This window comes from Lycium ferocissimum, chromosome 11 (assembly GCF_029784015.1).
Source record: "Lycium ferocissimum isolate CSIRO_LF1 chromosome 11, AGI_CSIRO_Lferr_CH_V1, whole genome shotgun sequence".
NCBI classification, from domain to species: Eukaryota; Viridiplantae; Streptophyta; class Magnoliopsida; order Solanales; family Solanaceae; genus Lycium; species Lycium ferocissimum.
Genome location: NC_081352.1, coordinates 12810441 through 12830818, shown reverse-complemented (window position 1 = coordinate 12830818; position 20378 = coordinate 12810441). Strand labels below are relative to the sequence as shown.

Below are 20378 nucleotides of genomic sequence, written 5' to 3'. Positions count from 1 at the left end.
TATATATATATACTAGGTCCATGAGGCCAGAGGCGGACCCAGGATTTTAAGACGGTGGGGCACCATTATTTTAACATAAACGCCAACAAAAATTTTAATGACGACTGAGGGATAATACCGTGTCAGACCGGTCACTAATAGCGTAGTAGTAGCGAAAATACAAGTATATAGGTCAAATATGTGTAATAAATAAAATTTAACACAGTGAAGCAAATGAAAGATCTGAACGAGCTCATTTAACGCTTATTGTTTTCCTAAAAATAGGCTCAAAAAAATAATTAAAAGTGACATTCGGGTTCGATCCGGGGTGACATGTAAGGGAAGCAGCAGTTGCAACCAACGTGCCCCAAAGACACTTTCGTTTGTTAGAGTACACAATTAAATATATACTAATTTCTCAAGGTATATATACATAATTTTTTTCGAAGGGTGGGAGTGCACGTGCACTCCGATGCTTCCATTTGGGTCCGCCTCTGCATGATGCTCGTGCTAAGCCTGGGCTAAACTCATGATACATAAATAGTAATTTTCATTACAAGATATAAGTTGTGTTAGATTTTTCTACTAAATAATTAATTCAATCTAATGGTACATTAATCATTTCTTGTTGACAAGTCTTTAAAATTATTAAAGTTTTCTAGTCATATAATTGTATATTTTCTTAAAGAAAAATTATTTATGAGAAAGGAAGTTTGAAAGGAGAATTAGTAATTACAAAGAGACGCAAAATTTATTATTCTACGAAGTAACATAATTTAAACCATGAAAAATAATTACGACTCAAAAATTGAAAAAATTAGCATTTTTATGAATTTTTGTGCAAATACTTTCTTTAGTTATAAATGAAAATAATTTTTTGGTATTTATTAAGTTTTATTTTCACTCATAATTTCATGTGGCAAGATTTTATGTTAGTTAAATGTGACGATTTAAACTTAATTTTAGACGAAATTAAGGGAAAAAAAAAATCCATTAAAATGAACCTCAATAATCATTTAATTCTTCATATATATATATATATATATATATATATATATATATATATATATATATATATATATTGTGCTTAAAAAAATTCATTCTTAGTTAACCAAACAAAAAAGTTTAAAAAAAAAAAAAAAAAGATAATTTGTCTTGATTGATAATACTAACTTCATTCTCAACGGTTTATGACACCAATTCATAACTTTTACTTTAGTATTTGTAGTACATCCGAGATCTTTCAAAGGAGATGGATAAATTGTTCACAAAACTTTCTTATGCAGTTTAAAAAAATTAGTTAGAAAAAAAATCAATTACATGAGAATCTCACTGATTCAACACGAATAAAATATGATATCATACAATCACCAAAATTCAAGATAGCTTTAAATACTTCAAAGTGATAATTGAAATATAAGTTTCTCTAATATTCCCCCCGTACCAATTTATGTAGCACTGTTTAACTTGGCACAAAATTTAAGAAACAAAGGAAGGCTTTTGATATTTGAGTCTAAAACAGACCTTAGACATTTGTGGACTATAAATCATTTCATTAATAACAAAAGGAAAATTTTAAAGTTAAGTTATTTTTAATTATAAAAATGTGACATTCTTTTTGGGACAGAATAAAAAGGAAATGGAAGCCATAAATTGAGATGGATGGAATAAGACATAAGAAGAAATCCGCAGAAAGTTACACCGATTACAAAGGGCCAGATGGATTGTCTTAAGAAAATGAACTGAGGGGAAAAATGAGAATACAAAGGAGAAGGTAGAGAAAACTTTTGGATCTTGTAGTCTTAAACTAAAGATATGTAGAATGTACCATAATATCCTCTAATTTTGTGATCTTAAACATGTCATGCGAAAAGTTGAAATTAAAGTGTTGTTAAAAAAAAAAAAAAAAATTGAAACTTACTAAAAAAGAAAGTAAAACAAATTGAAACGGAGGATTATATGATAAAAAAAGGATCTGGCTCCCCTCCAGTGGCTAATCCCTCCAGTTTGTCCAGTGGGCTGTTGGATTTATTGCACGTGTCCTCCTAAAAATTTTATGGTCCAGATTTATTTAGTTAACTCAGCCATTTTAACCATGGTTATTAAGTTTCCTCTCGCTTTTTCACTGACCCCTTCGTTTTCCTACCAAATTTCTCAAACAAGAGAAAACCTAAGCAATAATGTCGGAGGCAGATACAGTTACGAAATTTTACCATTGAAGCAAAAAAGAGAAAAAGAAAAAATTGGCACTACTTCTTTTCCCAAATAATTATGTTTTGGAACTTCACATGGTGATGTTGTTAACACAGATTTGCTTCTCTCTCGAAATTAAAACATAATGTTGCTTCTCTCCTTTTCTGACTATACACAGAAAAAGGTATCATAGCTGATTGCTCAAAAATTGTAGATTAATGTGATTTATATCAATAGTGGTCCATAATTATATCTCAATCGAAGAGCTACACGTACAATTTTTCAATTATATATTCTGAATTGAAAAACCTTACGGAAATAAATCAAACCCAGTTAGAAGATATGAATATACTAGGTTGAACTTCTGCAACCATTAACTAAACTAGCAATTACGGCTAATATTCTTCTAAGCTCTGCTATGTGGTTGTTTCCTTATGGGGTTGCCGTTGACTTCGAGGACCCGCAAATCACATTCTTCCTTACCAGACCAGTCTTCCATGAAAGCAATTTCAACAATTAATTTCACCAAAACACTTTAAATCTCCCTCTTGTCATATCTTTTTCGTTGGAGGAACCCGCTTGTTTTGATTTGGGTAGGTGCTAGATTTTCTTACCTGCAATTCTTGACAGATTTGGGATGAAGGGGAATGGATGTTGTTTGAGAGTAGAGAATAGAGAGGAGAGAGAGAATTTTACTTGGGTCAAATTGGTTGAGTTAACCAAATAAATCTGGACCATAAAGTTTATAAGTTGCACGTGCAGTAAATCCAGTAGCCCAACGAGGAACTGGAGGGATTTGGTACTGGAGGGGATCTTAATCCATAAAAAAATGTGTAGGCGGCTTCTTAAGCATTCAGGGATCGTGACAAAATAAGTAGTGTTAAATGTATGATATTTTGTATGGTATATTTATTCTTGTGATTGTCCCTTGTTAAAGTTAAAAACTTGTCAAATCTTATATCTGCGACGACTATTCAAGGTTTGGAAAAAAGAAGACATCACTTTGATTCTGGACTCGTCCCTAAGCACTCATGGATGGTGACAAAATGAGTTTTTGGGAAAATTACACTCTCTATGGCGAGAAAATATTTATGCGTTTTAGCTCATATTTGAGTTTGCTTTCAGATTTTGCTCATATTGGTGTATAAATGTACTTCATTTGATGGTCAAAAGCGAATTAAAAGTTAAGTGGTGAGAATTCTAAAGATTTTCCAAGGAAAAATAGAGATATCTCCTACGTAACTCATAATATGTGGAAGTATCGACGTAATTTCATTGAGTCATAAACACTTTTTATACAATGTTGATATATTATGGATAATGCTTTCCTAGGTATAATAGTGTATAAAATGAAAATATGGCTACATGGCCTAATATTTTATGTTGGGCTGTATATGTTGGGCTTCATAATATAGTTTTTTTTTTTTTTTTTTTTGGTTTCCAAAAGGTGTCCGGTATCACCCCCATTGGAGCCCGACTATATATGGATTCGAGCAACGTAGGGCCCCATTGGGGGGAAGCGCTCCCTACTAAGGTTTTTTTCCATACCCAAATCTCAAACCCGAGACCTCTGGTTAAGGGTAGAATAGCGCCAAAAACTTGTTGCTCCTAAATGCACACACAAATATATGTGGTCGTACAAGAAATATAGGATTTCAAAGTCCAGATATTGTACCCACAGAGACATAAATTTTATACCATTCAACTAATTCAAATTCCGTTGTAACTATTCAAGAAGGTTACAATCAAAATGTTTGTTGTGACTAAACTAAAATTGAAAATAAACAATTTGAGTATGAGCGTTTTTGTTTGAGAAACTTGTGATGAAGATTGTAAGGTTTATCAGGTGAGAGAAAGTTCTAGGGTCATGGCTTTCGACAATCCAGTTGATCTTTTTACAATTCTACCTATCTTTTTTCTTGACTTACTAGTTGGCGAGTTAATTGTAACTTTATGATATTCTCTCGAACTACTCATAAGCTTGTAGATGCTGCTATAACGCCTATATCTCTATGGTCGTCAGAGGTAACAAGAATGTGTTTATTTCTCCGTGTCACGATCCAACCGGAGGGCCATGACGGGCATCCGGAGCTAACCCACCCGGCACCTCTCATCATACTTCCACAACCGTAACTAGGTGAGCCACATGGCTAACTCGTAATTCTGTGCATCAATAATACAATCAAATCGGGCAAGAAGACTTTTATATCAACATCATCAACAATGCCCATATACCTATGCACGGGCCGACGAGCCTAACAAAATGATATACATAAATACATGCCGACAAGGCTAAGAGACATCTAGCTATACACAACTGTCTACTAGCCTCTAAGAAGGACATCTAACATCATATGGACGGGACAAGGCCCCGCCATGCCCATATGTGCATATACAAAAGAATAGTACCAACAGCTGCAACTACGAATCAAATCGAGCTCCTCTAAGCAGTCCAAGGATCAAGTCTATCTCCCTGTCCACCTGCGGGCATGACGCAGCGTCCATAAACAAAAAGACGTCAGTACGAACAATGTACTCAGTATGTAAGGCATAAACAATAACATAATAGAAGCATAAGAAATGACATAAGATAGAAGGGCCATTTATACCTCTTGGGACATTCGTCATATTTACATAGTCTTTCTCTAAGGAAGACCTTCCATGCATATACTCATACATACATATATAAATATCATTAGCAACACATATCATACCCGGCCTTAATAAGACTCGGTGTATAGCATACCCAGCCTCAATAGAACTCGGTGTTATTCATACCCGGCCTCAATGGGACTCGGTGGTATTCGTACCCAACTGCAGCGGTGTGCGCGCAATGAATATCATACCCGGCCATATAGGACTCGGTGTTAAGCATACCCGGCCACAAAGGGACTCGGCGTTACATAATAGCCATACATATATGCAAACATATACACATAGGAGTACATAAGTAACGTCAACATCATTATCATCCTTGTCCTCATTACTATTATCATCATCATTATTATCATCATCACTTTGAAAGGCTTTCACCGAAGGTATCTCAAGAATATCGAAAGTCATGAACATTCTAGCATTTCTAGGAATAGGACATTTTGGATATCTTAGATGGCAGCTCTAGAATTGATCTCGTCGTCATAATCATTATCATTATCATCACAGGAAACATTGTCAACGATATCAAGAGGATCTCGAGGATCACGAGCTTACAGCATTTATAGGAATCGGAATATCATGGATATCTCGTATAGATGCAAAATGAGGAAAACATGCCTTTAGAAAGAAGGGTTAGCCTTACATACCTCTTTGTCTTCTTAACCACTTAACGTTCATCTCCAAAGCTTGAGAAATCTACATTTAAAAGGATTCATATCGTGGTTAAGTCTTTGAGACACTATTAAATTCAAACTAGAATAATTCCTGAGCTAACCAAAATTGGGCAGTATTTCCCCTGCTTCATCGACTTCCACCATGTTACGAAACAACTCCCAAACAACCACAATAACATCCACAATATCATAATCAAGTAATTACATTCCATTAAGTCTTCAAATTCGTTCTCGTATTCAACTTACATCAACAACTTCACACCAACCTTTTGCACAATTTCATACAACACTTTCTCATCATCGTTATTACCCTCCATAACAAGATTATGAAGAAAGTTTACAAAGGATAAACCAAAGTTATTGTTCTCTGTTTCTTGTCTTCTGTACGTTCACTATGGTGTGAATATATACATTGTAGGAATAGCTAAGATTCCTACTCATAATGTTATTCTAATGCACACTACAGATACAATTATAATCCCTTTCTAATCCTTACTCTCAGACATATAGTATACGATAGTTTAGGAGTCCTAGTGTCCTAAGTATATTGTCTAACATCCCCCTCCAAGCTTGGAGGTGGGGAGCTCCACAACTCCAAGCTTGGACCGCGAGAACCGCCCAGGACTTAACGAGAGCCTTGGTGAAGATGTCAGCAACTTGGTGGAGCGACGAAACAAACTTGGTAAGCATGGCACCCTGAACTACCTTCTCGTGCACAAAGTGATAGTCGAGTTCAACATGTTTGGTAAGATCATGGAGGACGGGATTAGATGAGAGATGAAATGCACTAATATTGTCAGTAAAGAGGACGGGCGGAGAGTGTAGAGGAACATCAATATCTTTCAAAATGTATGTAACCCAAGTGATTTCAGCTGCCAAAGAAGCTCAGGCTCGGTATTCTTCTTCGGCACTCGACTTTACAACTGTATATTGCTTCTTTGTCGAACAAGAAATGCAATTTGATCTGAGAAAGACACAAACACCTGTAGTGGATCGACGAGTGATGGGGCAGCCTCCCCAGTCAGCATCAGAGAAGCCGACTAGGCGAAGAGAACACCTGGCGGTGATGCGAAGTCCAAATGACATAGTACCGGCAATATAGCGTAAAATCCTTTTAACACCAAGCCAATGGTGTTCCATAGGATCTTTGCATAAATTGGCAAAGAAGATTGACAAATGTGCTATTTCGGGATGTGTGAGTCTCGAAATGGAGAGCTCCAACAACACTTCAATATTCGGAGGATCAGGCGATTTGGCTGAGGTTGGAACGTCATGCAGGCCATGCTTTTGAGGGGGAGGTGTAGGAACAACACATGAACTGAGCATGTCGGTTCGGTCCAGAAGCTCACGAGCATATTTTTGCTGATTGAGAACTAATCCATCTTTGTCTTGTGTAACCTCGACACCTAAGAAGTAGTGAAGATTTCTGAGATTTTTTATGGAAAAGGTCGACTTCAGCTTGTGAATGAGATCATGGAGCAGTTGTGGATTGCTTCCAGTAAGTATAATATCATCCACGTAAAGCAGTATCAAAATAGAGCCTTTAGAGGAGTGCCAAACAAATAACGAAGGGTCGGTTGTCTTACGAGAAAAAACCAAGATGCATTAGATAAGTGCGAACTTATGGAACCGAAGCTTTAGGGGCTTGCTTTAAGTGTATAGAGCTTTCTAAAGAAGACAAACATGGTTGGGAAACATCAGATCCGAGAATCCAGGAGGTTGCTCCATGAACACAGTTTCCTTCAAGTCACCATGAAGAAATGCATTCTTTACATCCAATTTTTTAATCTACTAGTGGCGAGTCGTGGCAACAGAGAGTACAATGCGTATAGTTGTTGCTTTGACAACAGGACTGAATGTGTCATGAAAATCGACTCCTTCAATTTGATTGAACCTTTTCGCCACTAGACGAGCTTTGAAGCGATCAACAGTTCCATCATCTTTCAACTTAGTCTTAAAGACCCAACAGGAACCAACAATATTCATGTATGATTGACGATGGACTAACCTCCATGTTTTGTTCGAATTCAGAGCTTGTAACTTGTCATGCATCGTAGTGACCCAATGAGGTTTAGCAAGTGCTTCCTTAATATTCCGAGGTTCAGTGTCATGATGAACAGCAAGATGAAGGGAATGAAAGGTGAGTTGGTCGATGGATCGAGTCTTGGTTCGCGTTAACATGTGATGAGTGTTGAGGGAATCATCAGATTGGATGGGTGGAAGATTGACAAAGAGATTGATGCCCTCGAAGGATGATGGGTTGATGGATGGAGAAACTGAACCAGCAGCTGTAGAAGAGGTGCTCGATATAGTTGGAGTATTTGTAAAGCTCGGTTCAGGCAAGAAGCTTTGTATGATACATTGTGGTGATACATTATTTTTGTCTTGGGCAGTTGGTTTCTCATGAGCAATGAGATGGTTTGATTGTATCGGATCAATATGCTGGTTTGGTTGAATATTATCAAGAGAGGCAGTAGGCATGTCATCTTGAATATGATCAAGAGAGGCAGTAGGCATGTCATCTAGATACGGTAAAGGCAATCGATCGTTCATCGTGTGTATTAGCGACTTCCTCTTCTCGTGTATGTTGTGCCAAAAACTCCTCATACGTAGTGAGATTGTAAGAGTTCGATTCTGCATTCAAAGTAGAACTAGAAGAGACATATGGTAAGTTGTGTTCATAAAAAATAACATGTCTCGAAGTGTACACCTTTATAGATTGAGGGTGTTAACATTTGTATCCTTTGTGAAGAAGGCTATAGCCAATAAAAATACATGGAAACGTCTTGGGCTGAAATTTATCCCTATTGTAGCCTTTCAAATAGGGAAAACATCTACACCCAAAAACTTTCATAGTGTTGTAGTTGGGTTCTTGTCCATATAGCTTAGCGAAAGGAGATATCATATGCAAATTCTAAGTAGGCATTCGATTGATCAAGAAAACGGCAGTAATAAAAGCTTCAACCCAAAGGAACATAGGTAAATTAGCATTGAAAAGTAGTGTAAGACCAGCCTCAACAACATGGCTATGTTTTCTCTCTGCTACTCCGTTTTGTTCAGGTGTATGAGGACAAGAGACTTGTCTGCGAATACCATTCCGATTTAGATAGGTGATAAACTCCAAGCTATTAAACTCTCCTCCACCATCACTTTGAAACACTTTTAGTTTCTGGGAAAATTGAGTTTTTCTACTAATTTGTGAAAGTTCACAAAATTAGGGGAAAAATCAGATTTCTTCTTTAACGGATAAATCCATGTAAATCGGGTGCAATCATCAACGAAAATCACATAATATTTTATTCCTTGTGAAGATATAATTGGGGCTGGCCCCCATAAATCACTATGTATTTTTGCCAAAGGAATAACTTCTCTTTTATTTGATACTTGGAAAGGTAACTTACAACTTTTTCCCATTTGACAACTAGCACACACTGAGATACTTTTATTCCAAGAACTAACATCAATAAACTTATTCTTGTGCAAATAATTAAGAGTCCTCGAGTGTGGGTGTCTTAGACGTCGATGCCAAATTGTGTCTGAATTCTTGTCTGCATTCGAAACTGCTAATGCTTCATGGGGTTTTCCTTCCAAAGTATACAACTTATCTCTTCTATTCCCTTTGGCTAAGATGGCCCTTGTTTTCTTGTCCTTAAAAATAAAACCAGTGTCAGTAAACTTCAAAGAACATTCATTATCGTCAACAAGTTTACTCACAGAGACAAGATTTTTCTTAAGATCAGGAACGACAAAGACACCTTTTAATTCCAAGTTCTTTCCAATATTCCTATCTCCTATGTGCGTGATGGGAAGTTTATCACCGTTTCCTATCATAACAGAATCAGTTCCTTTAAAAGGAGATCGATTTTCAAGAATACCTACTGATTACACCATATGATTAGTAGCTCCTGAATCCATGTAGAGGCTGTTGTCACTTTGGTCATTAAAGGACATTGCTGCTAAGGCCTTTGGAACCTCTTGTTGTGTTTGGTACGAATAGTCCTATCTTTAGAAGCAAGTCGCAGCTGTGTGGTTATTCCTTCCACATATTTGGCAAGGGTTAGACCGTGTGCTCTCCTTTGGTTGGTTAATCGTGTTGGTTAGACCTTCAGGTTGCCTCTGAGAGTTGTTTCGTCCAAACCCTCTCCCTGTTGTTGTTGTCGTCCTCTATTATAGTAACCACGACCCCTACTTTGAGTCTTTTGTGCCACAAAAGCCATGCTAGAGTCAAGGTGAGTTTGTCCAACTTGCTCATCAGTATCTTCTCTCACGTCGAACCCTCTAAGAGAGTTCACAAATTATGTAAATGTAGGGTATGGTGGTTTCCCTAACATCACAGTACGGAGAGTTTTGTACTTGCTTCCAAGACCTCTAGTAAAATTGATGACCTTGTCATATTCATCCAATGGTTTGTGTATATCCATAAGACTATCACAAATTCCTTTGAATTCCTTGATATATTCATCTATTGACTTAGAGCCCAATTTAATAGTTTGAAGTTGTTGCTTCAACTGGAATTCCTTGTCTTTGCTTGCTTGTAGGTATGTATCCTCAAGACATGACCATATCTGCTTAGCTGTCGAACAACCTATGATAAGGAACATTGACTCTTTTTTCATAGTTCCTGATAGCCAACTCCTAACAAGAACATCACGTTCTTCCCATTCGGTGAACTTCGGGTTAGGAATAGCCTCGTCTTTCTCTCCTTCAATTGTTTCGGCTGGAGCCTCATCTTTGATAATAGTCGTGACTTTCAGTGTTTGCATTAGTTGGAGAATTTGTGTTCTCCAAACTAGGTAATTTGTAGGTTTCAGTTTGATAGGACAAATAGCCACAAGTTGGTGAAGGGAGGAAGGCGAAAGATTGAGTCCGGTGTTAGAGTTTGACCCCATGGTGGTGAGTAAGAACTTCAGAATCGGTTATTTAATTTGAACTGATTGGTTCTGATACCATGTAAAGAAATGGATCATGGGCCTAACTCAACCCCAAAAGCTAGCTTATGAGGGGAGCATTGTCCAAGTCCACATAAGGAGACCACCCATCTCATTAACCACCGATGAGAGACTTTTTTCATTCTTCAACACCCCACCTCACACCCAGGACCGGATATCTGGTGCGCGTGCAATTTAATTTGGAGGCCCATATCGGGTGAGACGGGTCCTACTCTGATACCATGAAGAAATTTTACAAAGGATAAACCAGAGTTATTGTTCTCTGTTTCTTGTCTTTTGTACGTTCACTATGGTTTGAATATTTACATTGTAGGAATAGCTAAGAGTCCTACTCATAATGTTATTCTAATGCACACTACAGATACAATTATAATCCCTTTCTAATCCTTACTCTTAGACATATGGTATACGATAGTTTAGGAGTCCTAGAGTCCTAAGTATATTGTCTAACAAATTATACCCATAACATACTAAGAATTATGACTCAAGTTAGTTTACTACTCAAAAATATCATGAAATCCACATTTAGAACTCATCCTCTACTTTTTCCTTTCACCCAAGTTATGCAACAACTAAGCATTCTTAATAACATGGAATAAGCATGAAAACTAATGTTTTTATCTCATAATAATGATCTTTGGAGCAAGATATCAACTTGTATGAAAACCCTAGCTTCAATATCCAAGAATTCTTGAAGTTTACTAACCCTAGTGAGCCTCCTAACACATGAATGACTTAATTCTTGCTATTTGATCTTTGTTTTCTCTTGGATTTGAGTGGAATATTCTTGGAGAAGGGTTTTGGAGCTTTGGAGAGTTTGGAGGAAGTGGAAAATGAAAAAGAGAGCAAGGGTCGTCCATGTATACAAAAAGAAAAATCTGACCCAAACCCATAATTATACGGCCAATTATACGGGTCGTATAATTGGACCGTATAATTCACCAGGGGGTCACCCTTATCTAGAAGTATTCTACGGACCATTATACGGGCCGTATAAATTATACGGTCCGTACAAATGGCCGTACAATCTGAAAATTTCCGAAACTCGTTCTCGTCGATTCGTTCAACTTCTAATCCTTACGGAACCTTGTTAACACTTATATAAAACTTCATTAACCATCTAAGAGGCCCTATAGCAGCCCCTCAAGGAATTACTAAATATGCATCAAATCAACTATTACGACAATCTTTCCCAACACGCCTTTCATTTCACTTCCTTTGACGAACTTAGTTCCATCGATACATGTAACTTCAAAATCTTATGGTATGATCTTAAAACTATTAGATACTCTCCTTAATCTCATATGAACTTCGGGTTCATCTTAAGCTCACATTAGTTTACTCGCAATACAACAAATTCGAAATCTCCGAGATGTAACAGTAGCCAACTAAGTAGGGGTAAAGGGTATATCTCTATCCTCAGTAGTGAAATGATTAAATCGAACAAACTCTATTTATTCTTATTGCGTACGTGAATTCCCTCTTTCAAGTCCAACTCACACACCACAAATAGTGTCTAATTAGTGATCATGTAATTAAACAATTAAGTACAAGAATAAATAAGCAACCCAAAATATGGAAATTTAATTGATATAAATTGTCGTCAAACCAACTATCATGTCTTTCGCTACAACCCTAGAATTAAGAAGTTTAGCTACTCATGATTCTAGATGAAAAATAAGAATTCATGAATAATCTAGGGATGAAAAGAAGAAAATAAAATAAACCTAGAGAGAGAAAGTAAAAATGACGGCTTACAAGTCTTAGCAAAAATCCTAGCACGTCATTAATAACTAATAAAACGTCTATTTATAGTTTAGGGTTTAAAACAAAAATAATTAAACCAAATCCCAATCAAAACGGGGGAGCTGGCAGTCCGCTCGCGTTACACTTGCGTCGCATGTGCAACGCGGGTATCCTCTGAGATTTCTGATTTTGCTTTGGTCTGCAGCTGTTTTCACGTCCACTACCCGCGATGCGGGTCTCACGTGTGTTTGCCTTCTCCGCGACGCCAGCCTAACGCCTATCTTCCTTTAGTTGTCCAAAAAATCTTCTAAGTGTCGCGTGATCCTCTCGTTGACTCGTGCACACATAATCACCTCCAAATCCACCCAAAATTTCTCGGTTTCTTATCATTTGTCCTCATTGTACTAGACACACAAAACAAACCAACATAAGCACGGATACAACGATTCCATCATAGAAAACGCGATTAAAGTACTAAGAACACGAGGTTAGGTAACGCTAAATATAGATAATTGTGCCAAATATCACCCATCTGCTTCACCACATCCTTTGGTGGTTTATTATATATATATATATATACACTCCATTGGTTGTCCCTTGTTATTAAAGTTAAAGACTTGTCAAATCTTAGATCTGTAACGACTATTTAATGAGGTACCCGCCTTTCTAGCCTACATTACATACACATTTAACACCTCAACAGTTTCTCATTTTCACCTTCATTTCTGTTGAGTGATCCCACAGGTACTCCTAATCTTTCTTTTCCCATTTTTTCATTCATTTACATGATATCTTCATTAACATATATGTACACTCTATCATGTTTGATCGCCCCTTTATGTAAAAAGAAAAATTGTTTCTGATTCATATTGTGAAGGAGGATTTGTGGGGCATTTACAAGATCAAAAAGGGTGATTTTTTCTGATATTATAAGGTTCTTTTGAAAAAAAAAAAATACTCCCTGCGTCTCAAAAAGATTGTCTTAGTTTGACTTAGCACGGAATTTAAGAAATAATAAAGGAAGACTTATGAAATGGGCGGTTTAAAACAAACTTTAGATAGTTATGTGGCCGTAAATCATCTCATAAAGTTAATTTTTAAAAAAATATAGAATTGTGTTAATTTTTTTGAAAAAACTAATAAGGAAAGTATGACAATCTTTGTGCGACGGAGGGAGTAGTATTTTTCATTCATTTACGTGATTGCTTAATTCTCATGTATGTACACTCTATCATGTTTGATCACCCCTTTATGTAAAAAAATATATATTTTTGATTCTGATTGTGAAGGAGGATTTGTGGGAATTTTCCAAGATTGAAAAGGGTGATCCTTTCTGCTATTTTAAGGTTTTTTTGAACAAAAAAAAATAAAAATAAAAAATAATAATAATAATATTGTTTTGGTCTGATTTTTCTGTGTTTGATGACCCCTTTATGTAAAAAAAATTATTTTTGATTCAGATTGTGAAGGAGGATTTGTGGGGCTTTCCAAGATCGAAAAGGGTGATTTTTTCTGCTATTTAAGGTTCTCTTGAAAAAGAAGAAGTATTTTTCTGAGTTTCTTTTTTTGTCTGTTTTTTCTGTGTTTGATTTGATAATGGTTGTGCCTGATTTTTCAAAGATTGAAAAGTGTGAACTTTATTCTATTTTTTAGGTAAGACAAGAGGGAAGGTGTGGGGCGTGGGCGTGTTTTTCGTGTATCTGATTTGCTAATGGAAGTGTCTGCTTTTGCAAGATCGAAAATTGTGAACTTTCTGCTATTTTTAAGGTTCTTTTGACAAAAAAGGGAAGTGTTTTTTGTGTGTCTGGTTTGATAGTGGAAGTGGGTAATTTTTCAAAATTGGAAAGTTAAAACTTTTGCTTTACTAAGGTTAATTTTTAATGAAAAATTTAAAGAAATACTTCTCAGGTATCTGATTAGATGATGGAGGTGTCAGATTGCCTTCCTTGTTGATTTTGATGTATATTCTTAGGTCCCCAATAGAATGCAGTGTTCACTGTTAGTTCTTACTAGATCTAGGTCCACCTTATACATTCGTTTGTTCGATCTGAAAAATGATTTTCCATGCAGGCAATTTAGCTAATGATATTGAGCTTTTGAGCTCAGAACAAGAATTGGAATGTGAATCTTCCTTGTTGATTTTAGATCTGATCAATAGCGTGGTTACTATGTCATTACTAAGCAAATTTGTTGTTCTTGTGTCCCGATTTGGTGCCATTTTCGCAATTACTCCTAATTTAGGTGTGTACATCTGTGCATATTATATTGATTTGTTGACTGATATGTAAGAATTTGTGTGTATTGTGATCGAATTACAATTTTTTTTGATTATGGATATCATCTGGTAGGTCTCAAATATTTATTGAAGTAGGTTCAATGAATGGCTAACAATAAACATATGAGAGCTTGTAGTTTCTATGAATGTTTTTGTATGTAACAAATTTCATTATGTGCCTTACATTTCCTTTGATGTGAGAAGTGAAGCTTATAGAAAATAATTGAACTTTTTCTGATTGCAGATTTTACAAAGGGAAAATGGTGAAGATTTGCTGTATAGGAGCTGGATATGTGGGTGGTCCCACCATGGCCGTCATAGCACTCAAATGCCCTTCCGTTGAAGTGGCGGTGGTAGATATATCTGTGCCTCGCATCACTGCGTGGAATAGTGACCAGCTCCCCATCTATGAGCCAGGCCTTGAGGATGTAGTCAAGGAATGTCGAGGCAGGAATCTCTTCTTTAGCACAGATGTGGAGAAACATGTGTGCGAGGCTGATATAGTTTTTGTTTCTGTCAACACTCCTACCAAGACTCGGGGCCTTGGAGCAGGCAAGGCTGCAGATCTGACTTACTGGGAGAGTGCTGCTCGAATGATTGCCGATGTCTCGAAATCTGACAAAATAGTCGTTGAGAAATCGACTGTTCCAGTCAAAACTGCTGAGGCGATTGAGAAGATTTTGACCCACAACAGCAAGGGAATTAACTTCCAAATCCTTTCAAACCCCGAGTTCCTTGCTGAAGGGACTGCAATCCAAGACCTTTTTAATCCTGACAGAGTCTTAATCGGAGGTCGCGAAACTCCAGGAGGCCAGAAGGCTATCCAAGCATTGAAAGGTATTTATGCCCAATGGGTTCCTGAAAGTCAGATCCTCACCACCAATTTGTGGTCCGCTGAGCTCTCAAAACTGGCTGCGAATGCATTTTTGGCGCAACGAATCTCTTCTGTGAATGCCATGTCAGCTCTCTGCGAGGCTACTGGAGCAAATGTCTCAGAGGTGTCGTATGCTGTTGGTAAGGACTCAAGGATTGGTCCCAAGTTTCTTAACGCTAGTGTTGGTTTCGGTGGCTCTTGCTTCCAGAAGGATATTCTGAATCTGGTTTACATTTGCGAGTGCAATGGTCTTCCAGAGGTGGCTGAATACTGGAAACAGGTAATCAAGATTAATGACTATCAGAAGATTCGTTTTGTCAACCGCGTTGTTGCCTCCATGTTCAACACAGTATCAGGCAAGAAAGTCGCCGTTCTAGGTTTTGCTTTCAAGAAGGATACCGGTGATACTCGAGAGACCCCTGCAATTGATGTTTGCAAGGGACTGTTGGGAGACAAGGCTAAGCTGAGCATATATGACCCTCAGGTTAACGAGGACCAAATCCAAAGGGACCTTGCAATGAACAAGTTTGATTGGGATCATCCGCTTCACCTCCAGCCAATGAGTCCGACTAATGTGAAACAAGTTTCAGTCGTCTGGGATGCCTATACCGCGACAAAGGATGCACATGCTGTTTGCATTCTTACAGAATGGGAGGAATTCAAGAAACTTGATTACAAGAAGATATATGATAACATGCAGAAACCTGCTTTCATATTTGATGGTAGGAACGTTATCGATTCAGAGAAGCTTAGAGAGATTGGATTTATTGTCTATGCAATTGGTAAGCCACTAGATGCTTGGCTCAAGGACATGCCTGCTGTTGTTTGAAAGCAATACTTTTTGGTTGGATATCAAAGATGCTGGTAATCAGACAGTTACCTCAGCTGGGTTTCTTTACTATTTTTTCATTAGTTTTAAGTTCTGTTTTGCTTTGCTTAATCCCTTGTAGACAGAGGACAGAGTCATTGTCTACTACTTGTTATACTTTTTGGTATTTGAATATTTTCGAGAAAATGACAAAAAATTAAAGCTTCTTACGTTTTGAGGGTTCGCTTAAAACAATCCTTTTAGGTATACACATGCGCTTTTAGTTTTTTATGTCCATAAAAATTGAGCACTTTTGATCTCCGTTAATATTTAAGCGCATGGAGGTTGTTTGAGTTAATTGATTTGTGAGACGAGTGTGAGTTGTTCAAACTGAAGATACTATCGGAAACTAACTCCTTTCTCCTGATCAATCGTGAGCATTCCGTATTAGCACAATGACAGATCAAACATTGCAACGACTTAAGGTAGGGTAATCAAGGTTTTCTTCAACTAAACAAAGGTCACATCAAGAACAAACTAATATATGATTAATAAGTCTATTAATTACTATAATTTTTCTAGTATGATTAACAAGGCTACAATTTGTAAACTTTTATGGACAGTGGCAAAAAGAAAAATAAACTATGGATTCACAATTTCTATATGAAAGATAAGGAATTGATACAAATGAACACCCCTAAACGAACATGCTGGTTAGTTAGGAAGATTTTTATGCAAGGAGCTGGCTAGTGACTGTTGGAAATCCCCTGTCTACACTTAATGTGTTCAATGACAAAGGATCTTTCACTATCAAGAAAGCTTCTATTTTTTCTAAACTGTTCGACAACTTCATACTGTAGGACAAAAAAATTGTAAATGAAAGTCATTTAGATAGGCAAAACTGTATCCTAAATAGAAATAGGTTGGCTTGCTGCTAAGTGACGAGGTTTTAAGTTTGTACTTTTCAAATTTATACTGCCATGTGACGAGGGGGTCACAGGTTCGAACCGTGAAACAGCCTCCTGCAGAAATGTAGGGTAAAGCTGCGTACAATAGACCCTTGTGGTCTAGCCCTTCCCCGGACCCTGCGCATAGTGGGGCCTTAGTGCATTGGGCTGCCCTTTTTAGTTTATCAGGTCAACAGTGGTCGCAGATTTATCACCTCATCACCTCCTCCCCCAACCAAAAAGGAAAAAAAGATATATCATGCAGATGTACTTTTGATGAATGAGCATTGTGCTGAAAGCAACTCTTGAGTAAAGAAAACTAAAGCTATATCAATAGAAAGGATCGAGCACGTGGAATCTGGATTCTAAAAAGTAAAAACTCTCTATCTTGCTTAAGAGCATTGAACTTTTATTTTACATTCCAAATCAGTCAGTATACTACTCTATACAGATAATGTACTCTTGATTCCTACTGCAAGGTACTAAATTAAAGATGTACTGCTACAAAAATTAATCAGCACACTTGAGAAGATCAAAGAGAAAAAAGAAGACTTGAGAAGATCAAATCAAATTAGAGTGGACATATGTACATTCTCTTTTACAGAGAAAACCAAGTTAATCAAATTGTATGTAATTCGGGTTTTGGCAACCAACATGGCAGGTGCTCAAGGCAATTGAGGGCTCAAATGCCCCTGCACTTTAGGGGGGCTGTCCCGAATGACAACCAAACTCAATGCTTATTTTGGTTGTCATTCCTTTCTAAGTCAGCACAGTCTGTATGGATCCCCCGGAGTAAGAACTCGCATCCTTCTTATCCTGAAAACTATAACAACATAAAAACAGTTGTGTACAAATGAAAATGTAAAACTTTATGCTCTAACAATATACTGTGTCCTCCAACAGCATACTCTGGAAGTACACTAGCTAAAAAAGGAGCAACACCTCTAATTGCTTCACCGACAGGCGACAACATGAAGGATCTCTAAAAACTTGGTATCGACATGAAGCCGAAACAACTCTACTTCTTCTTCACCTAAGCATTTCTTGTCTCACCATCATCACCTGTACTTTGACCCATCTCTCCATCTCGAGAGAAAAAAGGAGTGCGAGGTTTCCCAAATCATGGTTAATTCTGCCTGTAAGAGTCATATTGGAAAAGATTCAAGAATTTCACTTTTTGGTGAAAGACAACCACAAGTGACTCCAAAACAGAAGTAGCTAGAGAAGAACTTCCATTCAAGAAGTGAGAGAGTACTGAACTGATTTGGAAATTTAAGAAAAGAAACGTTGATTGATTGTAACGACCCGTTTGGTCGTTTAGGCATTTCGCCTCTTCTTCCCCAAATTACCCTTCTCATAGTTTCATTTCGGAGTTCATGACTTGCGGGGATAGGTGGCATGTTTCCCGAAGCAATCGGGTGGGTTTTGATTGGCTTTTGGTGATTTTAGAGATCCCTACGTTGAAGAAATGAAAAGAGTTGACCAAAGTCAACACCGGAGGTATTCTTGTCATTTTCGAAGTTTCATCGATTTCATTAGGTTCGAAACGTCATTTGTGACTTATTTGAGCTTTTGGTTTGGGTCCCGAGGTGTTCGAGTGTGATTTGGGTCATTGGTTGGAAATATGAGTTACGGATGTTTGGGGGTTGACGACCTCTTTTGGAATATTCAAGTGCGCGAGCGAGTTCGTAGGGTCGTTTATACTCAATCTACATATTTGATTTGTGTATGGGAGGTTCCGGGTGAGTTTCGGGTATCCATTTCGAGTTTATGAAAAACCAAGTTTTTCTGGTTTAGCTTTGCTAGTTTCCTTCTTCGCGTTCGCGAGGGAGGTACCGCGTTAATGTGGGCCTTTTAGTGTTCGCGAAGATGAATGGGTTTGGGCCGGCCCAAACGCGAAGCCTTGCGTTCACAAGACCCTTCTTGCGTTTGTGAAGGCCAAGTCCTTTAGGCCAGGTTGCGCGTCATCGTGATCGCGAGGTAGCTCCGCGATGGCAATGAAGGAAAACACTGAAGTAGTGATTTAATTCCGACATTTGAAAGGAGACTTCATTCTCAAATATTTTAAGTTCTAGAGCTTGGTTTTGGGTGATTCTAAGCTCCGAATTCAAGATTCTTCATTGGGTAAGATTATAACTCTCTTATAGAGTTTATTGCATGATTTCATCCTCCAATTTCCGTTCTAATCCATGAACCCACACAGGAAAATAAGGGTTTTCTATAGATTGGGTTTTCAAATAAATAATGAAATTGAAGGCTAATTTGTGGTTAGAGTTTCGTGAAATTTAGGCTATGGACTATCTATACTATGGGTAACATGATTTTACATTCAATTTTCAGTTTTGCCCTTAGGGCCTAGGTTTGATTATTGTGGGTTCATTTTTGTGTCTCAATTTAAGTATAGAAATATGGTATTGTTGGGTTAGTATGATCGTATAGATTACTAATTTGATCAAGTTGAGTTCAATTTCACGATAAATTACCGTTTTGACCTTTGGGGTTTTTAAAGTCTACTGCTTTAAAGATCAATAAAATTTTACAAATGTCACGACCCAAACCGATGAGTCGTGACAAATGTCTGACCTCTAGCGACCGAACACCCCTATACTCATATCTGAATCTTACTGAACATTAAGGGCCCACAAGTGACTCAAACTGATCTCATACTGCCTCATATATCGATGACATCATGAACTTTGTACACCCTGTATATACATAAACATGCTGAAAGAACCTAGCTAGGCTACCCAGCTAGATCACATATACTGTACGCAAAAGAATAGAAGCCGACAAGGCTACATCATCTAACTAATACATACAGCTGTCTACAGACCTGCGGAATAAAAGCTGTAGAAAGGATGGGACATGCCCCGTCATACCCATAATCATGTACATCTCAAAAGGTTAGCATACCAAAATAGACTGCAACTCCGGATCAATGGAGCATACTGACTACTGCTGGATATAAAGGTCCTACTGAGCTAGACCACCTGTCGGTCTACCTAAACCTGCGGGCATGAACGCAGCCCCCCGAGCAACGGGGAGTCAGTACGGATAATGTACTGAGTATGTAAGGCATAAGAACAACACACACACACACACACACACACATATATATATAAGAATCATGAATAAAATCTGAACTCATAAGCTGAAATGACTATCTGCATGTACTTGTATGAACTAGTATCTGTATGTATCTATATAAATCTGTGTAACGGCCAATGCCACTGTGGGGGCATAATATGCATGCTCATGTCTATCAATGAAGATCATAC

General features: G+C 37.5%; 1 protein-coding gene and 1 long non-coding RNA gene across 8 annotated transcripts; one reads left to right on the top strand and one right to left on the bottom strand.

Moving 5' to 3' along the window:
* Positions 1-2343: 2343 nt before the first annotated feature.
* Positions 2344-3134, bottom strand: LOC132036661 (uncharacterized). The gene is made up of 2 exons (XR_009409639.1): positions 2869-3134; positions 2344-2786 (listed from the first exon to the last, which is right to left on the bottom strand). It is a non-coding gene; the product is annotated as an uncharacterized LOC132036661 (long non-coding RNA).
* A 9653-nt stretch (positions 3135-12787) lies between these two features.
* On the top strand, positions 12788-16383 carry LOC132036004 (UDP-glucose 6-dehydrogenase 3-like). 7 transcript variants are annotated; one of them, XM_059426219.1, is made up of 2 exons: positions 12788-12940; positions 14716-16383. In XM_059426219.1, exon 2 carries the CDS (start codon positions 14732-14734, stop codon positions 16172-16174), a length of 1443 nt encoding a protein of 480 aa, XP_059282202.1. In that variant the 5' UTR covers positions 12788-12940; positions 14716-14731; the 3' UTR covers positions 16175-16383. The 7 variants fall into 7 exon arrangements, with proteins under 7 accessions (XP_059282202.1, XP_059282201.1, XP_059282205.1 ...); XM_059426218.1 differs by having other exon boundaries at positions 12828-12850; XM_059426222.1 differs by lacking the exon at positions 12788-12940 and adding an exon at positions 12975-13107.
* The last annotated feature ends 3995 nt before the right edge of the window (positions 16384-20378 follow it).